The following is a 24,124-nucleotide window of genomic DNA, read 5'->3' on the forward strand; positions in this document are numbered from 1 at the left end:
CAGGTAATCGCTAGGCTTACGCTTAGAGGTCCTATGCCAGTGAAAAATCAATAGGCAATATAGGAAAGGTGTACTGACATAAGTAGTCTCTAAACACATTAGCTCCATGGAGCTTTCGTTAGTAGAAGCCATATTAACTATGTGTATCAGTGAGAAAAATGTAAAAGCATAAAAATATAGTATATACCAATACACATAATTAACAGCGCCTGGTGATGTTTGATAGCCTGACCGGTTTCGGTCCATAAAGGACCTTCATCAGAGGCAGAATGGTGGATTAATGTTTGCACCCTATTTATATAGATATGGTAACCGGCGGTTGAGTTAACCGGCGGTTGGGTTAACCGGCGGTTGCGTTAACCGGCGGTTGAGTTAACCGGCGGTTGAGTTAACCGGCGGTTGAATTTACCGGCGGTTGAGTTAACCGGTGAAAAATCTCAGTGGGATTTTCCATGGTTACAATTATCTATATTTAGCTAATGTTCATGTTACAGTAAACTTTTTGACATGTTACGGTAAACATTTTTACACTATACGGTAAACATGTGACCTGATGATATAACCATATTTGGGCTTTAGCATTGGATATAGGGTGTTTTAATAATTTACCATTACTATTCCAAGACTTGATATTTAGGTGGATCATTAGCCAAAGATCAAGACTAAATGATTACTATGTACTTCTTAAATTATTAAAACACCCTATATCCAATGCTAAAGCCCAAATATGGTTATATCATCAGGTCACATGTTTACCGTATAGTGTAAAAATGTTTACCGTAACATGTCAAAAAGTTTACTGTAACATGAACATTAGCTAAATATAGATAATTGTAACCATGGAAAATCCCACTGAGATTTTTCACCGGTTAACTCAACCGCCGGTAAATTCAACCGCCGGTTAACTCAACCGCCGGTTAACGCAACCGCCGGTTAACCCAACCGCCGGTTAACTCAACCGCCGGTTACCATATCTATATAAATAGGGTGCAAACATTAATCCACCATTCTGCCTCTGATGAAGGTCCTTTATGGACCGAAACCGGTCAGGCTATCAAACATCACCAGGCGCTGTTAATTATGTGTATTGGTATATACTATATTTTTATGCTTTTACATTTTTCTCACTGATACACATAGTTAATATGGCTTCTACTAACGAAAGCTCCATGGAGCTAATGTGTTTAGAGACTACTTATGTCAGTACACCTTTCCTATATTGCCTATTGATTTTTCACTGGCATAGGACCTCTAAGCGTAAGCCTAGCGATTACCTGAAATTGATGTATATATGTAATACCTACATTACAAACTTAAGGTGTTGAAAACTTTCTAACACTGAGGATTAATATTCATCTACCTTTGATCTTGAAAGGAGTACTAAAGGCTTAAATGAAGCATTCTCAATAAGAACCCCCCCCCCCCTAAACCAAATTTTATTTGGTTAGGGGGGGGGGTAATAGTTTTGACTTGATGTTTTGGTGTATCACAAGCTAAAACGTCAAGACTGCATGACTACCATGAAATACTATTATTAGACTTGATATTTAGGTGTATCATAAGCCAAAGATCAAGACTGCATGACTACCATGAATTACTATTTCAAGACTTGATATACAGGTGTATCATAAGCCTGAGGTCAAGACTGCATGACTACTAGGAAGTACTATTTCAAGACTTGATATTTAGGTGTATCATAAGCCAAATATTAAGATCACATAACTACCATGAAATACTATTCCAAGACTTGATATTTAGGTGGATCATTAGCCAAAGATCAAGACTAAATGATTACTATGTACTTCTTAAATTATTAAAACACCCTATATCCAATGCTAAAGCCCAAATATGGTTATATCATCAGGTCACATGTTTACCGTATAGTGTAAAAATGTTTACCGTAACATGTCAAAAAGTTTACTGTAACATGAACATTAGCTATAGATAATTGTAACCATGGAAAATCCCACTGAGATTTTTCACCGGTTAACTCAACCGCCGGTAAATTCAACCGCCGGTTAACTCAACCGCCGGTTAACGCAACCGCCGGTTAACCCAACCGCCGGTTAACTCAACCGCCGGTTACCATATCTATATAAATAGGGTGCAAACATTAATCCACCATTCTGCCTCTGATGAAGGTCCTTTATGGACCGAAACCGGTCAGGCTATCAAACATCACCAGGCGCTGTTAATTATGTGTATTGGTGTATACTATATTTTTATGCTTTTACATTTTTCTCACTGATACACATAGTTAATATGGCTTCTACTAACGAAAGCTCCATGGAGCTAATGTGTTTAGAGACTACTTATGTCGGATAATCCAACATAACTCTAGAATGGTTAAAGTGATGCCACCAAATATCAAACCTGATCTGTGTGCCATGGTAATAACCATTGTGTATAAGTTTCATTAAATTTTGTTGAGGCAAAAAATAGTTAGAGAATGGAAACCAACTTTGGGAAGTATGGACGTAGGTACAGACTGACAAGGGTAAAACTTAATGCCCCGCTACAGCAGGGTCATAAAAAAAACTACAACTAAAAACCCTCTTGTTTGGTTATAATCAATTTTAATATGGATAAAAAATATTTGGCATGGGTATAATAAATTATGAGAGAACCAGATGCTCCGCAGGGCGCAGCTTTATACGACCGCAGAGGTTGAACCCTGAACGGTTGGGGCAAGTATGGACACAACATTCAAGCTGGATTCAGCTCTAAATTTGGATTGTGATTAAATAGTTGACACAGCATAGGTTTCTGACACAGAATGAATGTGGTCTAATGAACTTAAAAAAAAATGTTTGCCTTTGAGCAATTCACTATGCTGTTGAATATTAATCCTCTCAAAAAAATGTTTGAAGAAATTTTCTTTTTATTTATGAAATCTGAAATGAAAAAAATTGACCCTCCATTTTTTTTCACATCCCCCTTTCCCTTATTTCAAAACTGATCTCAATTCAAATTTCTAATGAAGTTTGCAACAATAACTTCTCATTTAAATACATCATAAAATATTAAAATGTAAAAAAAGTGCTTGTTATCACTGAATGGTAAAGATTGTTTTAATCTATCAGTTGGTAGTAAAAGTGAATATACATTGTATATTGTATAAAACAATGATTTAAGTTGATTCAACTACTATTCTGGACAAAGAAAGATAACTCCAATTGAAATCCAATTGGAATTTCTTGCTATTGCACAATATTGTGCAATTAGATATTTCTTGCTATTGTGGAATACTGTGCAATTGAAAATATTTGCTATTGCACAAAACTTAGTTTAATTTTGGACCCTTTGGACGTTAATGTAAACCAATTTTAAAACGGGACCAAAAATTAAGAATCTACATACACAGTTAGATTTGGCATATCAAAGAACCCCAATTATTCAATTTTTGATGAAAGCAAACAAAGTTTAATTTTGGACCCTGATTTGGACCAACTTGAAAACTGGGCCAATAATAAAAAATCTAAGTACATTTTTAGATTCAGCATATCAAAGAACCCCAAGGATTCAATTTTTGTTAAAATCAAACTAAGTTTAATTTTGGACCCTTTGGACCTTAATGTAGACCAATTTGAAAACGGGACCAAAAATTAAGAATCTACATACACAGTTAGATTCGGCATATCAAAGAACCCCAATTATTCAATTTTTGATAAAATCAAACAAAGTTTAAATCTGGACCCTTTGGGCCCTTTATTCCTAAACTGTTGGGACCAAAACTCCCAAAATCAATCCCAACCTTTCTTTTGTGGTCATAAACCTTATGTCAAAATTTCATAGATTTCTATTTACTTAAACTAAAGTTATAGTGCGAAAAACCAAGAAAATGCTTATTTGGGCCCTTTTTGGCCCCTAATTCCTAAAATGTTGGGACTAAAACTCCCAAAATCAATCCCAACCTTCCTTTTGTGGTCATAAACCTTGTGTTAAAATTTCATAGATTTCTATTCACTTTTACTAAAGTTAGAGTGCGAAAACTAAAAGTATTCGGACGACGACGACGCAGACGACGACGCCAACGTGATAGCAATATACGACGAAAATTTTTTCAAATTTTGCGGTCGTATAAAAATGAACGTTTAACTTAAATTTTTGAAAATGCTCTTGATTTTGAAATAAAAGGTCTTACATTTAAAAAGTTTTGTTGTTTGTGAAGTACTATTTTGTGTATAAAAAACAATCTATAGGTATGGGATAGGTTTGATTAGTATAAAATAAAGATATAATAAATTCAAGAGACAGATGACTGAATTATGAACATTTAAATTTGGCATCATTGAGTGAGAGTATTTTTTCAATATTACATACAATAAAGAAATTTTAATATTTCTTAGTACATGAGTCTTCCATATTACTGCTTTGTATAATTTATCATATTGTTTACAGAATTTCATTCTAAAGCTTTCTAAAATATATGTTACAATTTATTTTAATTTAGGTAAACATAATAGGAAGTATTCTTCATATCAAATTATGATCTCAGAAAAAAAAATATATTCATTCAGGTTTTGGTAAAGTGTAACTACATTGCTTAAAAAATATATACAGCCCTGAAATGTGCATAGAAGTGAATAAAAGGTAATTTACTCTAAATCAAGGACCTTCAAACAGAGTTAAAATAAAATTATAAAAACCAAAAAATCATAAATTATTATTGTCTTTAAAAATGTGTATACAAAATACCTTGGAACAAGCCTATCCGAATCCACACAAAGCTCAAGTAGACCCAACAGTACTGCAGACACATCTAAATATGGCTCCCACACTGTGAATCCTCGACCAATCAAATCTATGGCAGCTCTTCTGATAGGTGTGTGGGCAGGTAACTTACGACTTGGTGGCTGTTGTAGTAAAAATGTTAATGCTTTACCTGAAAATACACACCATGAAAAATTAAAAAAAAGTTTGGTTCTAATATTAATTCAATATAAGACATAACATTTAGTCAGTATTACTTATTGTAAGAAGCATTCATTCATAAGGGGAGATAAATTTGTATATTATCAAAGTTATATGAAAAAAAATGGAATCCATTATTAGTTCAATTTCATCAAATTATTTTTCACCACAATTTACATTGAATTGAAAAAAAAAGTTATATAGTGTCTTTTTATATTCTTTATTCAACAAGGATTAAGAATGATACAAACTTGAACCAATTTGAATTATTTAGAAAGTATAAGAATTCCAGAAGCACCATTGGTGCATAAGCCGAGTTGCGTGAAAAAGACTGTAAAGTTTGCTAACAATTTATGTTCACAAAGGGCAAATAGTATTGCAACCATGACCTTCGATCTACTGACCTGAAATATACAGTGGTTTTCTTCTTTCAAAGGTGTTTTCCTAAGCTAAGCTTTGTGAATATAGGTCATACGTTTCAAATGATATATCCCAGTTTATCGATAACTGCTGTAGCTGTAATCTATAACCCCTTAATCTTTTATTAATAGGGTTCGTCATCACCCAATGGGCCATTATCAAACCAAGTCTGGTAAAGATATTGTTTATTGCTAAAATATTTTTGTTCTAAAACTGAAATATTGACATCAAGAAATCCACGATGACATTCATCATATTATAAGCTGAGTTTGGCTTTGTTGCAACTCGGCTAAAAAACTAAAGAGGCTTGATCTTAAAATTAAATCAGGAGAAAAGTAGGTGTTCCATATTTACAAATGTATTTGTACCCTGCCATATAATGTGAATATCATAGATCTTTAAACATTCAGCTATCTGCACCACTGGATTATATGGGAATGCATATAACAATAATATCTACAAAATCTAAGGTTTGGGATTATTTTACATACATGTACTAGCATTATATTTATTGTCACTGTCAGTCAAGTTATCAATCATTAGATAAAAACCTGAAAATTGGATATTATCATATTAATGGATGCATAGCAAAACATATAAATTGAAATTGAACAAGAAACAAACAACAAAAGACACCAGCATGTTATATCAGTACACTACCATAAATTCAAAAACTATTGCATGCATTTATTTTTGCGTTTCCGTCTTTTTAGACTAAAATCAGATATTGAGAAAAATCCTGTTTCAATTCATATGAAAAGTTTCAAAATGCAAGTTTAAAACCCTGTGACTTTTTTCACAATAATAAAAACATCGCAATAATATCTGAATTTACAGTATTTATTTTTGTCATTTTAAAAAACTTTTTAAGACAATAAGATGGTAATATATATTATTGCTTCACTACATTGCACACTTACTTACTAGTATGTCTTGACAGAGAGTAATTAGACAGAGTGAAGCCATTGATACATTGAACCATAACTTACTAGTATGTCTTGACAGAGAGTAATTAGACAGAGTGAAGCCATTGATACATTGAACCATTACTTACTAGTATGTCTTGACAGAGAGTAATTAGACATTGAACCATTACTTACTAGTATGTCTTGACAGAGAGTAATTAGACATTGAACCATAACTTACTTGTATGTCTTGACAGAGAGTAATTAGACATTGAATCATTACTTACTAGTATGTCTTGACAGAGAGTAATTAGACATTGAATCATTACTTACTAGTATGTCTTGACAGAGAGTAATTAGACATTGAATCATTACTTACTAGTATGTCTTGACAGAGAGTAATTAGACAGAGTGAAGCCATTGATACATTGAACCATTACTTACTAGTATGTCTTGACAGAGAGTAATTAGACAGAGTGAAGCCATTGATACATTGAACCATAACTTACTAGTATGTCTTGACAGAGAGTAATTAGACAGAGTGAAGCCATTGATACATTGAACCATTACTTACTAGTATGTCTTGACAGAGAGTAATTAGACAGAGTGAAGCCATTGATACATTGAACCATTACTTACTAGTATGTCTTGACAGAGAGTAATTAGACAGAGTGAAGCCTTCCTGTTCTTTCTTGGATTTCTTGGTGACCTCGACCTTCCTTCTGTTAGGTTCTATTTCATGTCCAAACTCAGCACCGATCACTCCTAGCATCACTATAGCTGTAGCTTGCTTCCTTCTACTCTCAAAAGAATAAGATGACCCTCTATGTAAAGGAGAATCTGTAATGGAATTAGAGGAATAGTTAAGTGAGGAATAAAGAGGCACCAATAACTCCTAACATGATTATAGCTGTAGCTTGCTTCCTTCTACTCTCAAAGGAATACGATGACCCTTTATGTAAAGGAATATCTGTAATGGATTTAGAGGAATAGTTAAGTGAGGAATAAAGAGGCACCAATAACTCCTAAGATAACTATAGCTGTAGCTGGCTTCCTTCAGGAATCAGCAAATACATTGAACAACAAAACATAAAACACCAGCCATCAAGACTCGACTCCTCAAAGAAATATATATACAAACAATAACAGACAACACTGGTATGGATAGTCTGTCTTGGTAAATTTGTATCCTTTAACAGAGATATCAAAGTAACATCTATTCTTTTTTTATGATTGTAGTAAATAAACTACTTTCATTTATTTATTAATTTATTTTATGTATTTTTAACGCCACTTTTAAGCACCACTTTTGGGCTATTTTGTGGCGGCCAGTTTTTATTGGTGGAGGAATTCGGAGTCCCCGGAAAAAACACCAACCTTTCAATGGGAAAACCATTTTCATATCTGTAACAGTTTATTGTTACTGCAGTAATGTAAAATATGTTCCCTATTGGAATTTTGAAACAGGAATAGTCTTCTTTCCTTTTTTCAATAATATGCCTCACTCCAAAGGTTTCTAGGTTTGACTGATCGCAAACAAAAGTAATTTTGATTATTTAGTAGTATGTTAAATCAATCAATGTATCAGTACCAAAATATAAACATTTTGTTCGCGCTTTCAATGAATTTGATCTGACCTTTGACTCTTGATTTAACTAGCAATGTCAGAGCTAATGTCTAATATGTTTTGAAATCATGGAAATATATTTTAAGAAACAAAAAGACATGGGAGATAACTCTACACACCTGAAACCATGGGAGATAACTCTACACACCTTAAACCATGGGGGATAACTCTACACACCTGAAACCATGGGATCCATGTTGTCATCTTCATCATCCTCCTCCCCTCCTTTCTGAGTCTCAGCATTCATCAGACTAAGGTTAGGATCTACATAGGTTGGAAGGTATGGTGACCACTCATCTACTATTGCCTTACGACCTGCTGGACCAATTCTTCTTAACTCTGCTAACAGCAGGGCTTGAGCTGCTTCTCTTATCTGTGTTAAATAATAATATGTCAAGCTATATAGTGCTTTGTTCATCATCCAAATTCTTGGTTCACCTATTAAAGTCCGAAGAATAAAGATGAATCAACGAAGTTCACAAAGATTTATTTTCTTGTAATTTTTCTGACTGTGAAACTAGTGGAAATAAAATAATTACAAATTTAAGTTGGTTAACAGTACCTATTTATTTAATACATGTAGTTTATTTCTTCTTGTCATCAATCTAAACTTACCTCAAGACATCTGTCCTGCCATCTGCGAGCCAACATCTCCAGCTGAGGTGATTTTATATTTTCAGAGCCAACCATTTCTGGTAGGAGAACACAATGTAAAGCAGCCAGCAGACTCCACCCTTGTTTTATCTGTGCCTGGTGTAACATCTGTCCATCAGTCTCATCCTCACTCCCCCCTTCAGAACTGTCCCCACCCTCTACTAAATGTGGTGGTTGAGGGGCAGCAAAACTCTTACTAGACCTGCGTCTGAAAAAGAAATATAAGATTACAGCCAGTTGCAAGCAGCCAAAGAAATCATAAATGATTTAAAACCAATGTTATTCTTTGAAATATTGGCAGTCAAATTGATTTATTAAAAAATCATAGATAACCAAAAAAATAAATAACAATAAAAAAGATGGGCAATATCTTGATACATTGTATAAGGTGAATTGCCAGAACTCTTCAAATGTTTAAAAGCTATAAATTTTTTTTAATAAAAATGAACCATTTAAAAACACCTTTATTTATGTTATTTCAACTTAGATTCATAAATTTCGAAAAAGAGAAATTTGTTGTAAACAAAGACCAATATTGCACATGAAGAATAGTCATTTTCAAACAACCAGTGACCAGTTTCCGTTACATTTATGGCCTACCTGGGTCTTGATGATTTCAATCTCCTATTGATAAAGGCAGAGTTTGTCATACTCATTAATGTATTAGCAGTAGATATTACACTCAGCAAATGTTGTGTAGTAACACCACTAGATATCTGCCATCTTGACTTTGTAGAAAAGGCCCGTAACTCTTCTTGAAGGGCTTCAGCTGTGGATCTTTTTATTTTAGATTTTGAACCTGGTGAACCTTCACCTTCCTGATCACTATCAGAATACATTCCTGACGTAGTTTCAATCTGTGACAATAATGTAGGTTTGTCTGAGGTGGCCTGCGGTAACTTAACTTCTGAATCACTTGATTTCACTTCCTGTAGAAGACGTCTATGCCATGCAGGAAGCATTAAACACATATGTCCATTTCTAGATATAAGACCAAAAGATAATGGGACTTTTGGCTTAATCAGCCCTAATTTGTTCATACAAAGCTTATCAAGATCTGGGTCTAGTCCCCAAGCATGAAGACTGGACATAAACAGTCTAGCTATCTCTAATGTTAGGTTATTGACATCAGTGACCACCACACGTTTCTCCTTCTTTCTACCTTTGACAGGTGAGGCTTGGACATCACTATGTACAGGTGAGAAACCAGCTCCCTCAGCCTTGGACTGGATCTTCTGACCCAAAGAATCAGCTTTATCTTTAATCTTTGTTAGCATACCTATATGGGTAAAATTAACACATTTATTATCAAAGACTTCAATCATCTGATAAGCAAACAATCTTTGAACTAAACATCATATTTTATAATCAATATGAATAATCCAAATGAATAATACCTATAAAATTTACAATCAACTAAGTTTTCAAAAGCTACTAGAAGCCAAACTAAATAACTAAAGATATTTCACAGTGTAGAATGGTAACAGACTTATCAGGTTTTATTCAGCTTTTCTGCACTTATCAGGTTCTGCAACAGATTTATTGCATTTTAATTCAAGACAGTATTTTAGGTTGTAATTCCATCCTCACTCAAACCATAATAATAGAGTTAACACATATAAATGCAGCTTTACTTTGTCAGTCTAGTCTATAATTGATGGACTTGTCTTTAATACTGTAAACAGAGTAAAATTAAATCACAGGAGTTATTTTCATTTATTTTGCTATCAATAAAGTATCTGCTGTGATGAAATTAATTGATATGTTGGGCATATAAATTGCTTGATTGACAAATTTAACACCTCATGAAAACGTTACGCATTGAAATCAGGGAAATTAAAACCTGGCCCAAATATTGTAGATTACAATTATCATTGGCAGATTGTCCACCATGTACAATCATTCATTAATCCTAGACTTTATAAAATATTAATGTAACTTATTTAATACAAAGGAACAGCATTTTTAAGACATTACTTGTGATTATTAAATTGTGCATTATAATTAATATTGTTACCTAATATTTTAGCTTGTACTAAAATTAAATAATCAAAATACTGTATTAGCGCTTTAGGCAGTTAATAAAAAACCAAGGCAAAAGTAATGAAAATCTGCTAGAAGCAGAACTAACTTTGTTTATCAATTTATAATTTTGCCATATAATAAACATTGTTACCTAATATTTTAGCTTGTGCATCTGAGAATTCTGATCCAGGTATTTCATAGGAAGGTAAAATAAATCCCTTGGCTTCTAACTCTCCAGGTGACATCATAGCATACTCATCAGTTAATAGTTGTACTAAAATTCAAAACAAAATATGAATGTAACGTCTTTTTTTTAACTCCATAGCTATAAATACCGTAATTACCTTAATTTAGTTTGTATCAGGAAAGTAGAATGAGCATTAAGGCACATAAAGCCTGGGACACAAGATACACCCTGTTGTATGCATACGAAAATTGCAATCATAAATGAAATGTTGTGAAAGGCATTTAATTAAAAAAAATGCACATGGAGAAAAACTTCAAGGAGATATCCATAGTCATATAAAAATTGCTTTAAATTTATGGTTCAAGTCCCATAACTCTTGATAGACAGTTCTACCTTTCTAAAATCACAATTTTGAAATCCACAAATCAATGTTTGCCTGCAACCCATTAAAATCAGATTCAAACAGTGAAAGTACTTTTGCAATAATAAGAACTAAACTAACTACCTACCAATCAATGCTTCTGTATCAAAGTAGATAATGTGAGCATCAGGGTCTCTAGTGTTAGTTCTAACACCTTGTATATACATGGCATAATTCTGAGGTTTGACAACCTGGTCAGGTCGTTGGTTCTGTATAATACTTCCAGGAGTCTGTAGTTTTTGCTGAGCCAGATTTTTAAACGTGGCCAGATTTCTACGTTTCAAGGCTTGTGATAATGTTATGTTAGGATTAACAAGTCCATCAACAGGCATTGCATTCTCATCACAGTTACTCAGTATATCCTCAGCAGTTATACCATGGACTACTCTGTCTAAATGGCCTTGAAAATACAAGTTTTTCAAGTTATTATTTTGTATCAATCTTTTCCTGATTGACATGATCTTTTATTTCATTTTCATTTATTTTCGTTGGTACAAATTTTCGAGGATATTAAGAAAATTTGAATTCCATGAAAATTGATATCCAACGAAAAATAATGCATCTGCAGTAGCTCTATGTTTACATAGGATATGATAAACATATTACACTTTGATTTCAAGATTTTTGTGTTTTGAATATACTCCCCTAACCTGGTACAGTGTATGAATCAGCCCAATCTTGTTTTGATTCAATACCAATCATAATTTCAAAATCTTCTTGTTTTTTTGTTTTTACTTGAAAGATGGCTAGCATAGATTTACAAAACCTTTACAGCGGATTCCATTGAGTGTGGACCCACAGGTAATATCTTTGGTTAGCTTGCTTGTTAGCTGAACCGTGGAGTCATTGTTAGGTTACGTAAACTACCCTACTTTAAGAATAGACTAGTCCAACAGAAAACCAATCGATATGTCTAATGGACTATGGTAGTTTGAAAGGAAGGTAGTATACCTGACCTAAGAATGACTTCACAGTTCAGCTAACAAGCAACCCAAAGATACTACCTTTTGCTACACACTAAATGGAATCAGCTGTAAAGAGGCCTCTTTATTTGTTTAATGTTGTTTATTTGCTTCTTCATACTTTTACAATCCTATAAAATTGATTGTTTTGTTTTAAATTGTTGACAAAATTGCTCTTTCAAAATTTCTAATAGAGAACCTCCATGGGGGAAATCTCCGACAAATAGTTCAGTTGGCAGGTATGTAATTTCAATATAAAGAAAATACTAATGCAAAAGAAAATTACGTTCAACAGGAGACAATTTTTCTTAATAACCTGAAAAAAAACCTTCTCGTAGTGTAAAAATGAAAAAAAATATACCAGTTTCCATCTGCCAAACGTAAACAGTTCCATCTGAACAGCTGACAACCATGAAATCATCAAGAGGTCTCCATTTTATTGTCTGAACAGGAAATAGATGGCGCCCTGCTAACATAATGCACTTCCTCTCTTTCAAACTTAACAAAGCTACTGTGTGGTCACTTCCAACTGAACAGATTGATGTTAAAATTCTTTGCTGAAAGGAAATCAGGTAAATATTTAAGGTAAATCAGAATTACAAACTAGCCCTTCTTAACATTTAAAAAAATAATTCCCATCAAAGATAATTTTGAAATAACATGATACAATGACTTACATGACAGACACCACCAGAGGAATACCATTTCATATGTATATTTTCTCAAGGTACTCTGTCAATGATACGTACAAATTAACACAGTAAACGTGGGCTCTATAGAGCTCTTAACCGATTGTAATGAGTAAGTGTTTCACAAATCACTAATAGAAATGACTCTTCATATCCAATGTTTATGTTATTAGAATTGTTGATACTTAATTTAAACTTTTTTAAAAAGATTGTAAAATTATGAAACCCAAATTATACTGCTGCCATGTTTTAGTAGTCTGGTCTTTTTAACCCTTAGACTGCTACACACAACTATTGTCGTTCCGATAAAGCAGTCCGCTACTGCTACACGCGACTATAGTTATTTTTGTAACTCGTTTGTTTACACAGTTACCATGGAATGGGTGGAGTCAATATTCATGAGATTGCGGCAGTTTCAACTTGTATGGATTCTGATTGGTTAAAAATCTGCGTTCTTTCGAGTGTCTCTTGACAGGTTTGATCAGGTTGATCAGGTTTGAGCAATAAAACCAAAAGTGAAAATTTTTGATGAAAAAAGTGACAAAATGGCGGATATCATTTGGAGTAAAGGCCATCACGTTCAGAAGTACAAATGTATTTCAATGATAACGATTTAACAACAGTGGCCAATTTAAAGGATTTGGATGAGAACAGAAGATATAATAGATGGAAATAGAAACATTCTAGCAAAACTGCAAACAGAAGAAAGCGAGAACCATAGGGATTCCCCAGACCTTGTTCGAAATGGATGACATGAAACAGGATCTGCGATGTTTATCATTGCCCCATTCAAATGATCACTGACATCGATAGATCCAAACTTTAAGATTGTCAAGATTTTTTATTGATGAAAGCTATAACAATGAACTTGTCGTATAAATATATTTGTACATGGAAGTAAACGTTGGCGCAGTGAAAGTCAGAGGAAAATATTGGAAAATAGTTGCATAAAAAAGGCCGTTGGTCCGAGAAGAAACTTTTTTCTTTTGATAATCACAATGAAACTAGTTCTTAAAAGAGATTTTGAACTATATTGGTTCAATTCTGAAGTCATGTTTACTTTCGTAAAGTTAGTTTTTACATTGATGGATTTGTTAATAAAACATGAAAACAAAATTTACCTTTGTTTACCTCTATTTGCACCTGTACAGGTAAAAAATGACCAGAGACTCACACAAAAATAAAATAAATAAAAATGCAGAATCTAACAATACTTTTTTATATAACTTTTATTGATGAATATTCAATATTTACAAAGAAATTGTAAGTGAACATGTTTATTTCATCAGTGATTAAAATTTTATTCAGCAATACACCTAATCGCTAATCCCGGCTGACCTGGCAGCTTGAACTTTTGATGCATACAACAATCACTTTTGCATTGTGGCGTCAGATATTTTGTTTTATGACGTCAAAATTTTACCGGAACCTGTGTGATATCCAGTAATGGCGGACAAATAGCAATAAGGGGTATAGAAATGAATGCAGCAGTCTAAGGATTAATATTGCTATTTCTATTATGATGCAGATTCTTTAAACATTATAAAAATCATAAAACAAAGCCACAACTATTTTACTGCAGATTATTTATTTTCGTGGGTATCATTTAGCGTTTTCAAGGATATATTTGATTTCTGTAGCCACGAAAGCCACAGAGCATTAGAGTAGTTATGATTCTCCTATCAAATGTCAAGATTTTATTGTTTTCTAGTTTACTTTATTACTTACATTGCAGTTCATTGGTGGAACAAGTAGCTGAGTAATCTCCCCTCCATGAACAGTAAATGTATGAAGTCTGGTTCCCACAAACATGTCCCAGAGTATAACAGAGAAGTCAGATCCACCAGATAACAGGTGCTGGGGTTCATACCGAGTGTTTTCATTGAAAGGGTATAACAGAGTTGTTACTGTACCATCATGGCCGTCTAGTACTTTAAGTGGAACATCTGATAAAAACAAATTATCAATACACTTTTACTGCTGTCATACATGAATTGATAACAAAATTGTATAAAATATCTATAACAGACACAATAATCTAATCATTACCGGTACACGTTATTTCAAAAGGGAAATTTCTTTGGTATGGTTATTTCCAAGTATTGTACCAGATAAACCTGAATCTATTTCTAATCATTATTTATATAGTCATTTCCAATTTATGTAGAACCCTTGAAGAAGTTCATTGTGCATTTTCTAATATTCCATGTATTCTCTAGGTCATTTGTCAATGTAATTAAACTAATGATAATAGGCATCTTTCCATGTCTTGATTTCTTTGGACATTTAGATTCATTGATAAAGCCACAAATAAAAGCACTTTCAGAGGATTTTGAATGCCTTCATATTATATATGTGTGTTTCACACCTTTGTGAACATGTCATATAATGTGTATGCTCATATGTAAGTTAGCAATATAGCTTGGTCATATTTTCATAAAAAATACTTAAGAATGAAATCGGTTTTAAAATTGTTCAGACAGACTTATCTACCTTTATGTTCCAATGTCTTATCCTCCAACAGTTGTAGTATAATACTTTGTGTGGCTACAGCTATCACTATAGAACCATTACTTCTGCCACATGCCACTTTACCTTGGGAAGGAACATAGATTGTGGCAGTTATCTTTAATGGCTTGTCTTTATGGTCATGCTGCAAACAGTATTGCAAGTTATATTAACAACTAATACAAGCTATCAAATTTATTCATTCTAATGATGGCATATCGATATATGTTATATAAAATCAATGAAAATATTTCTAGTTATTTTATAAAATCCCTGATTACAAAGTTAAACTTGATATTAGAAATGGTTTTTTTTCTGAATACAAATAAACTATTGATTTTTTTAATAAGTTTTAGATTATTATATTTTCTTCCTGTGGCTTTTAAGCAATAATTAGTTTTGAAATTTCTTCATTTTTTCCCAGTTCCATATTTAAAATTTTGAATTTTCACTCACTTATTTGAAGTAACAATTGTGTGTAATTATAAAAAAGAAGATGTGGTATGATTGCCAATGAGACAACTCTCCACAAGAGACCAAATGACACAGAAATTAACAATTCACAACAAAGAAAGTGGAAGTTATTCCATCAAGTTTATGTCACATTATTTTAATACAATCAACAATTCATTTTTAGACATTGAGCAGTACTGTTAAGTCATTTTATACATACATATATTATATGATGTAGTTCATAATTTTTTCTCATGTCTTGTTTTTATATAGATTAGACCATTGGCTCTCCTGTTTGAATCGTTTTACACTAGTCATTTTTGGGATCCTTTATAGCTTGCTGTTAGGTGTGAGCCAAGACTCCCTGTTGAAGACCCTACTTTGACCTATAATGATTCACTTTTGCAAATTGTGACTTGGATGGGGAGTTGTCTCATTGGCACTCATATCACATCTTCTTATATCCAGTATCCTTAAATTAACTACTTACAAAGCCATCAATAATTCCAGGAGGTGTTTCATATAAACTTTTCCATACATCTTTTAAACTCTTACTACACTTAGGTGGTAAAGCTAAAAATATAGAGTAAATTGAAGAAATAATTACGGTATACATTACATGGGCAAAACAATACAGATGAAGAAAAGGCTTAAAACATATTTTGAATCAAGAGTGAGTATAGCTATTTTTTTTTAAAGTAACTGAAATTGACTTATTTTTTAAAATGCTGTCTTGACAATACAATTATGTCTGCAGAAAAACTGTTATTTCTTTCAGATTCAAACACAAGAATTCTACTTAATAATATCTATTTTCTAATCAGTAATGATTATTACCTGGTAATCTATCAAAACTCTCCTGTCTGACCAGGGTCATCTGCCTCTCTGATACGGTGGGAAGAGTCCACATTGTAACCTGACCTTCAGAGTCACCTCTGATCAGTAATGGAGGTGAAGCCTTATCTCCTTTACCTTTGTTGAAGGTCATGGCAGGTGAACAAGCAGGTGACTAAAAGTAAATGATATGTATTTATACACATATATATATGTATATGTGGTCGTGTGGTCTAGAGGGACAGTGCAGTGCAGGCGATTTGGTGTCACGATATCACAGTAGCATGGGTTTGAATCCCGGTGAGGGAAGAACCAAAAATTTGCGAAAGCAAATTTACAGATCTAACATTGTTGGGTTGATGTTTAGACGATTTGTATAAGCATTATGTACACAGTCATGTATCACCATCATTGATGGCGATCCGATGGATACATCTGTTGTAGAGTTGTCACTGACTCAGACATACTTATAAATATAATTATTTTCTGTGACTGTATATTACATTAATTTGTAGGATCCTTTACTATAGATAATTTAGCTGATCTGTAACAATAACATCTTCATGCCTTAATATCATGTACTGTAGTACGCCGCTAGATTAAAACTGACAAGGAAAGGTAACACATGGCCAGCGAAAGCAGGTGGTTGTGTGGTCTAGCGGGACGGCTGCAGTGCAGGCGATTTGGTGTCACGATATCACAGTAGCATGGGTTCGAATCCCTTTGAGGGAAGAACCAAAAATTTGCTTTTTACAGATCTAACATTGTTGGGTTGATGTTTAGAAGATTTGTATATATATATATACATATATATATAGCCCCTACTTGCATATAACATTATAGAGGGACATAACTCAAGAAATGTAAAAGTGACACTACCCAAATTTGTTTTTGATCTGTGTTTTGTGGTAATAAACATTGTACATTGTTTACAGGTTTAATAACATTTAGTTGAGACAAACTTAAGTAAGAGAACTTAAACTAAAAATTCAGTAATTTTCTTATTTGCAAAGGGGCATTTCTCTAGAACAGTAAAAATGACTGTTGCCAGAAAAATTGAAACGTTATCTGTGTTTTGTGGTAATAAGAATTGTGCATAGGTTTCATAACATTTGGAAGAATCAAACTAAAGTTAAAGAACAGAAACAAATATTTCAGCATTTTTTTTCATTTGTAAAGGGGCATAACTCTAGAACGGTAAAAGTGACTCCACCAAAACTCAAACTAAATCTGTCTGTCTATTCTAGCTGTTGAACATATCTTTAGGAAAAGTGCAGGACTCACCTTGAAGATTATTATACTTTTAACAGTTATATTTCAAGATTTTGACTTATTCAAACTTACATTATCAGAGTAAATATCTAGGATGTAGTAAGCATGTGGTGATGATGGCTGGTAGCTGTGTTTATGGTATTCCTGGCTCTCAGAATCAGCACTGAAATAAATGTCATTGTTTAACTTGTAGCAAAAACAATTGAATTTCTTCACTTGTGTACTGTAGGGGGTTATACATTATTAATTGCAAAAAATTCCTTTCTTAATTAAAGATAACATTACAATTAACACATGTATTAGTTTTCATATTCAACATAACACCTACACATAAGAATAAGTTTAATGGGTTATTTTAAAACAACTTCAAATTTAGCACATGAAGACTTTTTATTTTATGCACACAAAAATAAGCCATCACAAATGTATTTAATAATGTGTTACTAAATGCATTACTGAATACTAATGTTGAACTATAAGCATTGACTTCACTGAATTACTGTCATATTTTGGCTCAAAGAGGTGAAAAATATAATGCTAAAATGACCATTAAAATTCATAATAATATCTTGCATATACAAAGCAAAGATAAGCCTAATGCCTACAATACAAATGTTTGAGGCAGTGTCAAAGCTGACCTAGCAATATATATTGTTACGGCTAACAAAATCGTGTTGCTTAAAGAAAACATTTAGAAGATTAATATATATTCGGATACCTAAGAAGTCCAAAATTAATATCAATAACAGCTGATGCAAGGCATACTTCAATTAGGCAGCAACTAAACAACAACAACAACAAAAAAAGACAAGAAGATGTCAACTAGTGGCTGTTAAAAAAGAATCTGGGAAAACTGTAACAGAACAACTGAATATTGAGTAACATATGATATATTGAGTATATTTCAGAAATCCCTATAATAAGTCCATATCATTTTCATATAGATCATGATGGGCAATATACAATTTGGATAATGAAATAAAATTGATTTAAAAATCCCTTTATATAACCAAAAAGTAAAACAATCTGAAAAACAAACATTATTATGTTATGAATAAACAGGGCAAAAGATGACACATGGTTGATGAATAAACAGGGCAAAAGATGACAAATGGTTGATGGATTATGATTTGTTAATTTCAAGCAGTAAAATAAACTTTTATTGATTTGCATATGTTTTGTAAACCTTATGTTGTTTTCAATGTATATATATATACATGTATATTGATGGAAAACATTTTTAAAGATTGAATACACCAGATGTTTTGTATGCTTCATTAATAAGATATAGACACAGAATATCTCGGAAGTTCACGTTATAACTAGCAAAGTTATGTAGAAGAATTGAAGATGCTGTAATTTGCTGATTGAAATGTCTGATGAGTAATAAAGCTGTGAGTCATGTGATCTATTGATGAAATAAATGATATTAAAAAATCTTATTTCATTGCTTGAGTATTGGCCTTTTTAAGGTAATTTTGAAACTTTACTCATCAAGTCCTTCCACAAGGTAAATGCTGCATTGCTGATAGTGTTATGAATGAACATTACTGTAATTATAAGGTAGAGACATGCTGCACTTACTCAACCAAAATCCTTATAAGACAAGTTACCCTATTGTATATGTTCAACAGAAAATGTCTTTCATCAAGATCATGCTAGTTTTATAATAATTATACACTCTTGTATTTCAAATTTTTGGATTTGAGAGTTTCTGATGAAGGTTACTCTAGAAAGCGTGTTGCATGCACCAAATTAATGAAGTGTTATTTTCATCAATTTACAAGAAAAACAATATATTATGCATTGCAATGAAGTAAGATTTCCAAGTGACAAAAATGAGGCAAAAGCTAAGATTCAGAATAAAGGGAAGGCTACTCACTCTACTGACCTAGAAAAAAGGTTGTAATAACAATACATAAATGGCTTACAAAAATATCTCCTGCTCAAAGTTATAAATTTCCAAATAGCCAGGAGCTTTGAAGAAAACAGTAGCAGCAAATGAACTGACTATGTTTTCCATATCAGGTTATGTTTTTCTTCAAATGACCATAAGGCAAGTAGGGTAAAAAAATGTGGACAGAATTTTTATCATGAATTTTGTGATTTGTCAATATGTTGCAGTGATTGAATGGTGATGCCCAATAAATGTCATACTTAAGGAATAACAGTACTGTAGTTGAAGAGTTGCCACCGCCAATTGTCAATTTGACGGTCGCAAATGCAGTTTTACTGGCGACGCGGACACAGTAAAATGTTAATTTGCGACCGTCATATAGACAATTGACAGTAGCAACTCTTCAATTATAGTACTGTTATTCCGATTCTAATGCATTTATAAGAAAAGAAATAATACGTTAGAGCTTGAAAAAATGTATATAAAATTTGACATACAAAAAAAATCAGCAAAACTTCATGAATAATTTTGAAATTTTTGTCGCAAAGACAAAAAAGCTATGACAACAATCAGTATACTGTGATATTTCTATACACAATTTTTAGGAAAACCAAAAGATGGGATGTGCTTGTTATTTCATACTGAAATACTCTCTGACATGAAAAAATCCTGAATTCTGGAATATTCTACCACAAGCATATATATATATGTTACAAAAATATATGAAAAACAAAATCGGAATCAAAATTACAGTTAATAAAAATGAGAATGAACCAAAAACAAGGAATAAAGAAAGTTCAAACAAAGGTTAACTATGTGAATTACATCTATGTAGTCATGTCAGTGCAAAACTAAATATAGTGTACAAAATTATTTCACCACATACACAGCAGTTATTAATCAAAATTGTTGCCTAGCTTTTATATAAGCAACATCATCAAAAATATTTCTTTTTTTTAATGAATTCAAAATCATTAAAGGAGCAGATCTCAGGCGCTTGGCAAAGAAATTCTCAAATAATCTTAGTAAATCAAAACACATATAGGGACTTTCATTTATAGACTACATGGGAAAATCAATCCTAACAGTTTCATTTACAATTGCTTTATTATAATATTTAAATCTCAAAAGAGGGAGTAACAAGAATGTGTCCATAGTACATTGATAAATGGGGCTTAAAAAGAATAAGTTTCAAACAGACATCATGCCCCCTCACACATAACAATTTTGTGTGGACTGAAGAACAAAATCTGGAAATATTTTAAAAAGTTTTCATCCGAATGAACATTTAAACTAAGTTACCAGTGAATGTGATCAAAAGTTCATCCTAAGCTACAATGAACCAAACCTTAATCTTCCATAAAATAAAACTTGACCCTTGTTACAGGATGAACAAAGAGACTGAGTAACATAAAGATACATAGACCAAAATAATAAGGCCCTACTTCTATAATAGGAGTGGCGTAAAAAAGAAAAGTTCACTGAAATAAATGTGACAGACATTTAAAAGCCATGTTGAAACATCAAGCCTGAAAACAATGCTCTACTAGAGATTTTCTCTGTTAACAATCTCATTCACAGCAAACAATCAAATACAAGTATTTATTTCTGGTCATAAACAAAATTTACTGGCAACATCAAACTGAAATCATACATGTGTATTTTCTTGAAGTGGCCAAATCAATTTGAAATTTATCTTGGAAAGATAAACTCAGATATAAGAAGATGTGGTATGAGTGCCAATGAGACAACTCTTCATCCAAGTCACAATTTGTAAAAGTAAACCATTATTGGTCAAAGTATTGTTTTAGCCAAATTTGCATTAGTTAACTACCATTCTAAGAGCAAACAATAACATAACTAATAACTTTTAATATTCATTACACAGCAAAAACAAACAATAAAACCAAACTTTATTATTATGAAATATTTGCCATGAACAAGCTTGCTACAAACAGTATATTTTCAGACTTGACATATTACCTGGTGAAAACTTTTCCTTTCAGTAAACTAGAATGTAATATGATACTACATAAATATTGAAAAATTTGACTTAAAGTACAAATTTCTATGAATATATTTGATGTTCAATGAAAAACTTATGAGCAAAATGAATAACTTAAATAACAGTCATTGCTCTTAAGTTGAAATCATGATACTGTGGTTTTAATTTATTTTTCGTGGAAAACAAATTTTCGTGGATTATGGAAAAAATAACATATTGGTTGATATTTGATTTCTTGGTTTTGCGGAAGTGTGCATGCAAACCTGAAGAAATTTTAAATTTGTCATTTAAATTCAAAGTTTGCTGTTAACCACGAAATCTTCTAGAATTAGAATCCCACAAATAATAATTAATCCCCAGTAAAATATCTGTCAAGCCTGAAAAGTACTCATAAACAGTTTTCAAATATGCAAATTGGAAAAAATCAGCTAAATCCAGTCTTTGCAATGTAAAATACAATAAGTAAGAATAAAGACAATTGAATTATGAACTCATTCTATAAAGATGATTAAACCATGTAATCTGTGAACGATTTTTATCAGGCTAAACAGATATTCTTTACATAACAAAATTTTATGTTTTTCAGATATACAAAATATGTAATGTTACAATAATAAGCTAATTCAAACATGAAAACTTATCTAGATTGCTTCAAATATGAATATGCATGATGTGAAATTTGTGGAAGAGGAGGTAACTCTGACAAACTGATAACTAATAAAAAATCTTAGATCAAATTTCTTGATCAATGTTTCTGAACTTACTTTGTAGGTAATTTATACAGGTAGCCTTTGCCGTCACTACTCCAGACCAACACTTTATCTACGCTAATGAAATCTCCGCCAGACCAGCGCTCACCACAACGATTAGACTCGGAACACAACAATGTAAAGTCTCCTGCATCATATATCTGTAAAGGTAAAAAATGGCGGGAAATGTAATCATTAATAAATAAATGTCAGGTTTGTTGTACATATTAGTTTTTGTTGTTGATAAAACTGACTCATATAAAGTATTAAATTCAATGTATATTCAATGAATATACTTTTATTCAAAGGCATTAGTTATTTATGAAACTTTAAGTGAGAAAAACTATCCAACAATACAAAGTAGAAGTAACTAATTAGTAATGTTCAATCAAAGAGTTTACACTATATGGCTAGCTCTAGTGACCGCACTGTGAAGACAATGTTTACACTATATGGCTAGCTCTAGTGCCTGCACTGTGAAGACAATGTTTAGGATTTCAACAAAGAAAACTGAAGGCCTGATATCATCACATGATTCAATGCTATTTTTGTCATTGGGTTGCTGTCTCATTGACATATTCCCCCACACACCATTTTATCCAATCATATATACTACACATTATCAGAACATGAATTTAAGGTGGTACCCAACACTTTTACTAAAATTAATTTGGCTCGTTTGATTTTCATAAAATTTTGTCAAAGTATTAAATTTGACACTTTAACAAAAATAGAAAGAAACAAAATTTTTTTTAACCAACTGTTTTGCCAGAAAAATTACACTGGTTATATAGCAATTTGACAAACACCAATTTTGATCATTGAGAAGCTTAATATTCCTTTTACAACACAACATAATTAAATTGTTTAGCTGACTTTACAGAGTTATCTCCCTGTACTGTTAGGTACCACCTTAAAGGAATTTTGATTGATTAGTGTAACTCTATATGTCACATTGAATCCTCCTTACTAATTACTCATTGTGTTTTAAGTGTGTTTTTTTTGGGTTTTTTTCTCAGAGAGATTTGCTTCCATAAAGTATTGTTCATTTTCAATGATTAATTTATGTTTGTCAATACCAATTTTCATTGATTGAGGTAAAATTGTTGTTCATGGATATTTGATTTCATGGTTTTGCCATAGTCTGCATACAAACCTAGGGATAATTGCACTTTGTTAAAAATTTATTTGTGGTTGAACAATTCCCACCAAAAATTGTCATGATACTCTAAATGCCTGTACATTGAGTATATCAGTTATAAGACAACAACAATACTACATTGTTCTTTCTACCAATATGCTAAGTTTTGTCCTCTTTTTTTGTTGAAGTTTGGTGCAATATTTTTAAAATACTTAATTGATAAAGAGTTTTATAAGGAATATACTGGTTTTCTGTGTGTGTGTTTCTACTAACATTATATATTTGTAATAACATTTATTTCTAAAACACTTTTCCATCATATATAATTTATGCATATAAAGCTACATTTCTACTACCAAATCATATATGCAAACAATCAAATATGAAATGAACATAAAATCTACTGGAAAACAGAACAGCTTAACAAAAGTGATCCTGTGACAGACATCCATAATAGCAAA

General features: G+C 32.2%; 1 protein-coding gene across 6 annotated transcripts in view; it reads right to left on the minus strand.

The window, feature by feature from the left end:
• Positions 1-24,124, minus strand: part of LOC139525570 (WD repeat-containing protein 7-like) — a 48,611-nt gene that overhangs the window by 9,424 nt on the left and 15,063 nt on the right. For 3 of the 6 annotated variants that reach the window (XM_071321025.1, XM_071321023.1, XM_071321024.1), the window contains exons 8-22: positions 22,538-22,683; positions 21,752-21,778; positions 17,944-18,034; positions 16,603-16,774; positions 16,256-16,338; positions 15,298-15,457; positions 14,533-14,750; positions 12,477-12,672; positions 11,242-11,553; positions 10,697-10,819; positions 9,121-9,799; positions 8,482-8,728; positions 8,044-8,239; positions 6,879-7,079; positions 4,699-4,885 (exon numbers count right to left, since the gene is read on the minus strand). In XM_071321025.1, the coding sequence (XP_071177126.1) occupies positions 4,699-4,885; positions 6,879-7,079; positions 8,044-8,239; positions 8,482-8,728; positions 9,121-9,799; positions 10,697-10,819; positions 11,242-11,553; positions 12,477-12,672; positions 14,533-14,750; positions 15,298-15,457; positions 16,256-16,338; positions 16,603-16,774; positions 17,944-18,034; positions 21,752-21,778; positions 22,538-22,683 (3,038 nt within the window). The remainder of the gene's footprint in view (positions 1-4,698; positions 4,886-6,878; positions 7,080-8,043; positions 8,240-8,481; positions 8,729-9,120; positions 9,800-10,696; positions 10,820-11,241; positions 11,554-12,476; positions 12,673-14,532; positions 14,751-15,297; positions 15,458-16,255; positions 16,339-16,602; positions 16,775-17,943; positions 18,035-21,751; positions 21,779-22,537; positions 22,684-24,124) is intronic. The other 3 variants (XR_011664929.1, XM_071321027.1, XM_071321026.1) reach the window with 1 other exon arrangement.

The sequence above is a fragment of the Mytilus edulis genome, chromosome 5, assembly GCF_963676685.1.
Source record: "Mytilus edulis chromosome 5, xbMytEdul2.2, whole genome shotgun sequence".
Classification (NCBI taxonomy): Eukaryota; Metazoa; Mollusca; class Bivalvia; order Mytilida; family Mytilidae; genus Mytilus; species Mytilus edulis.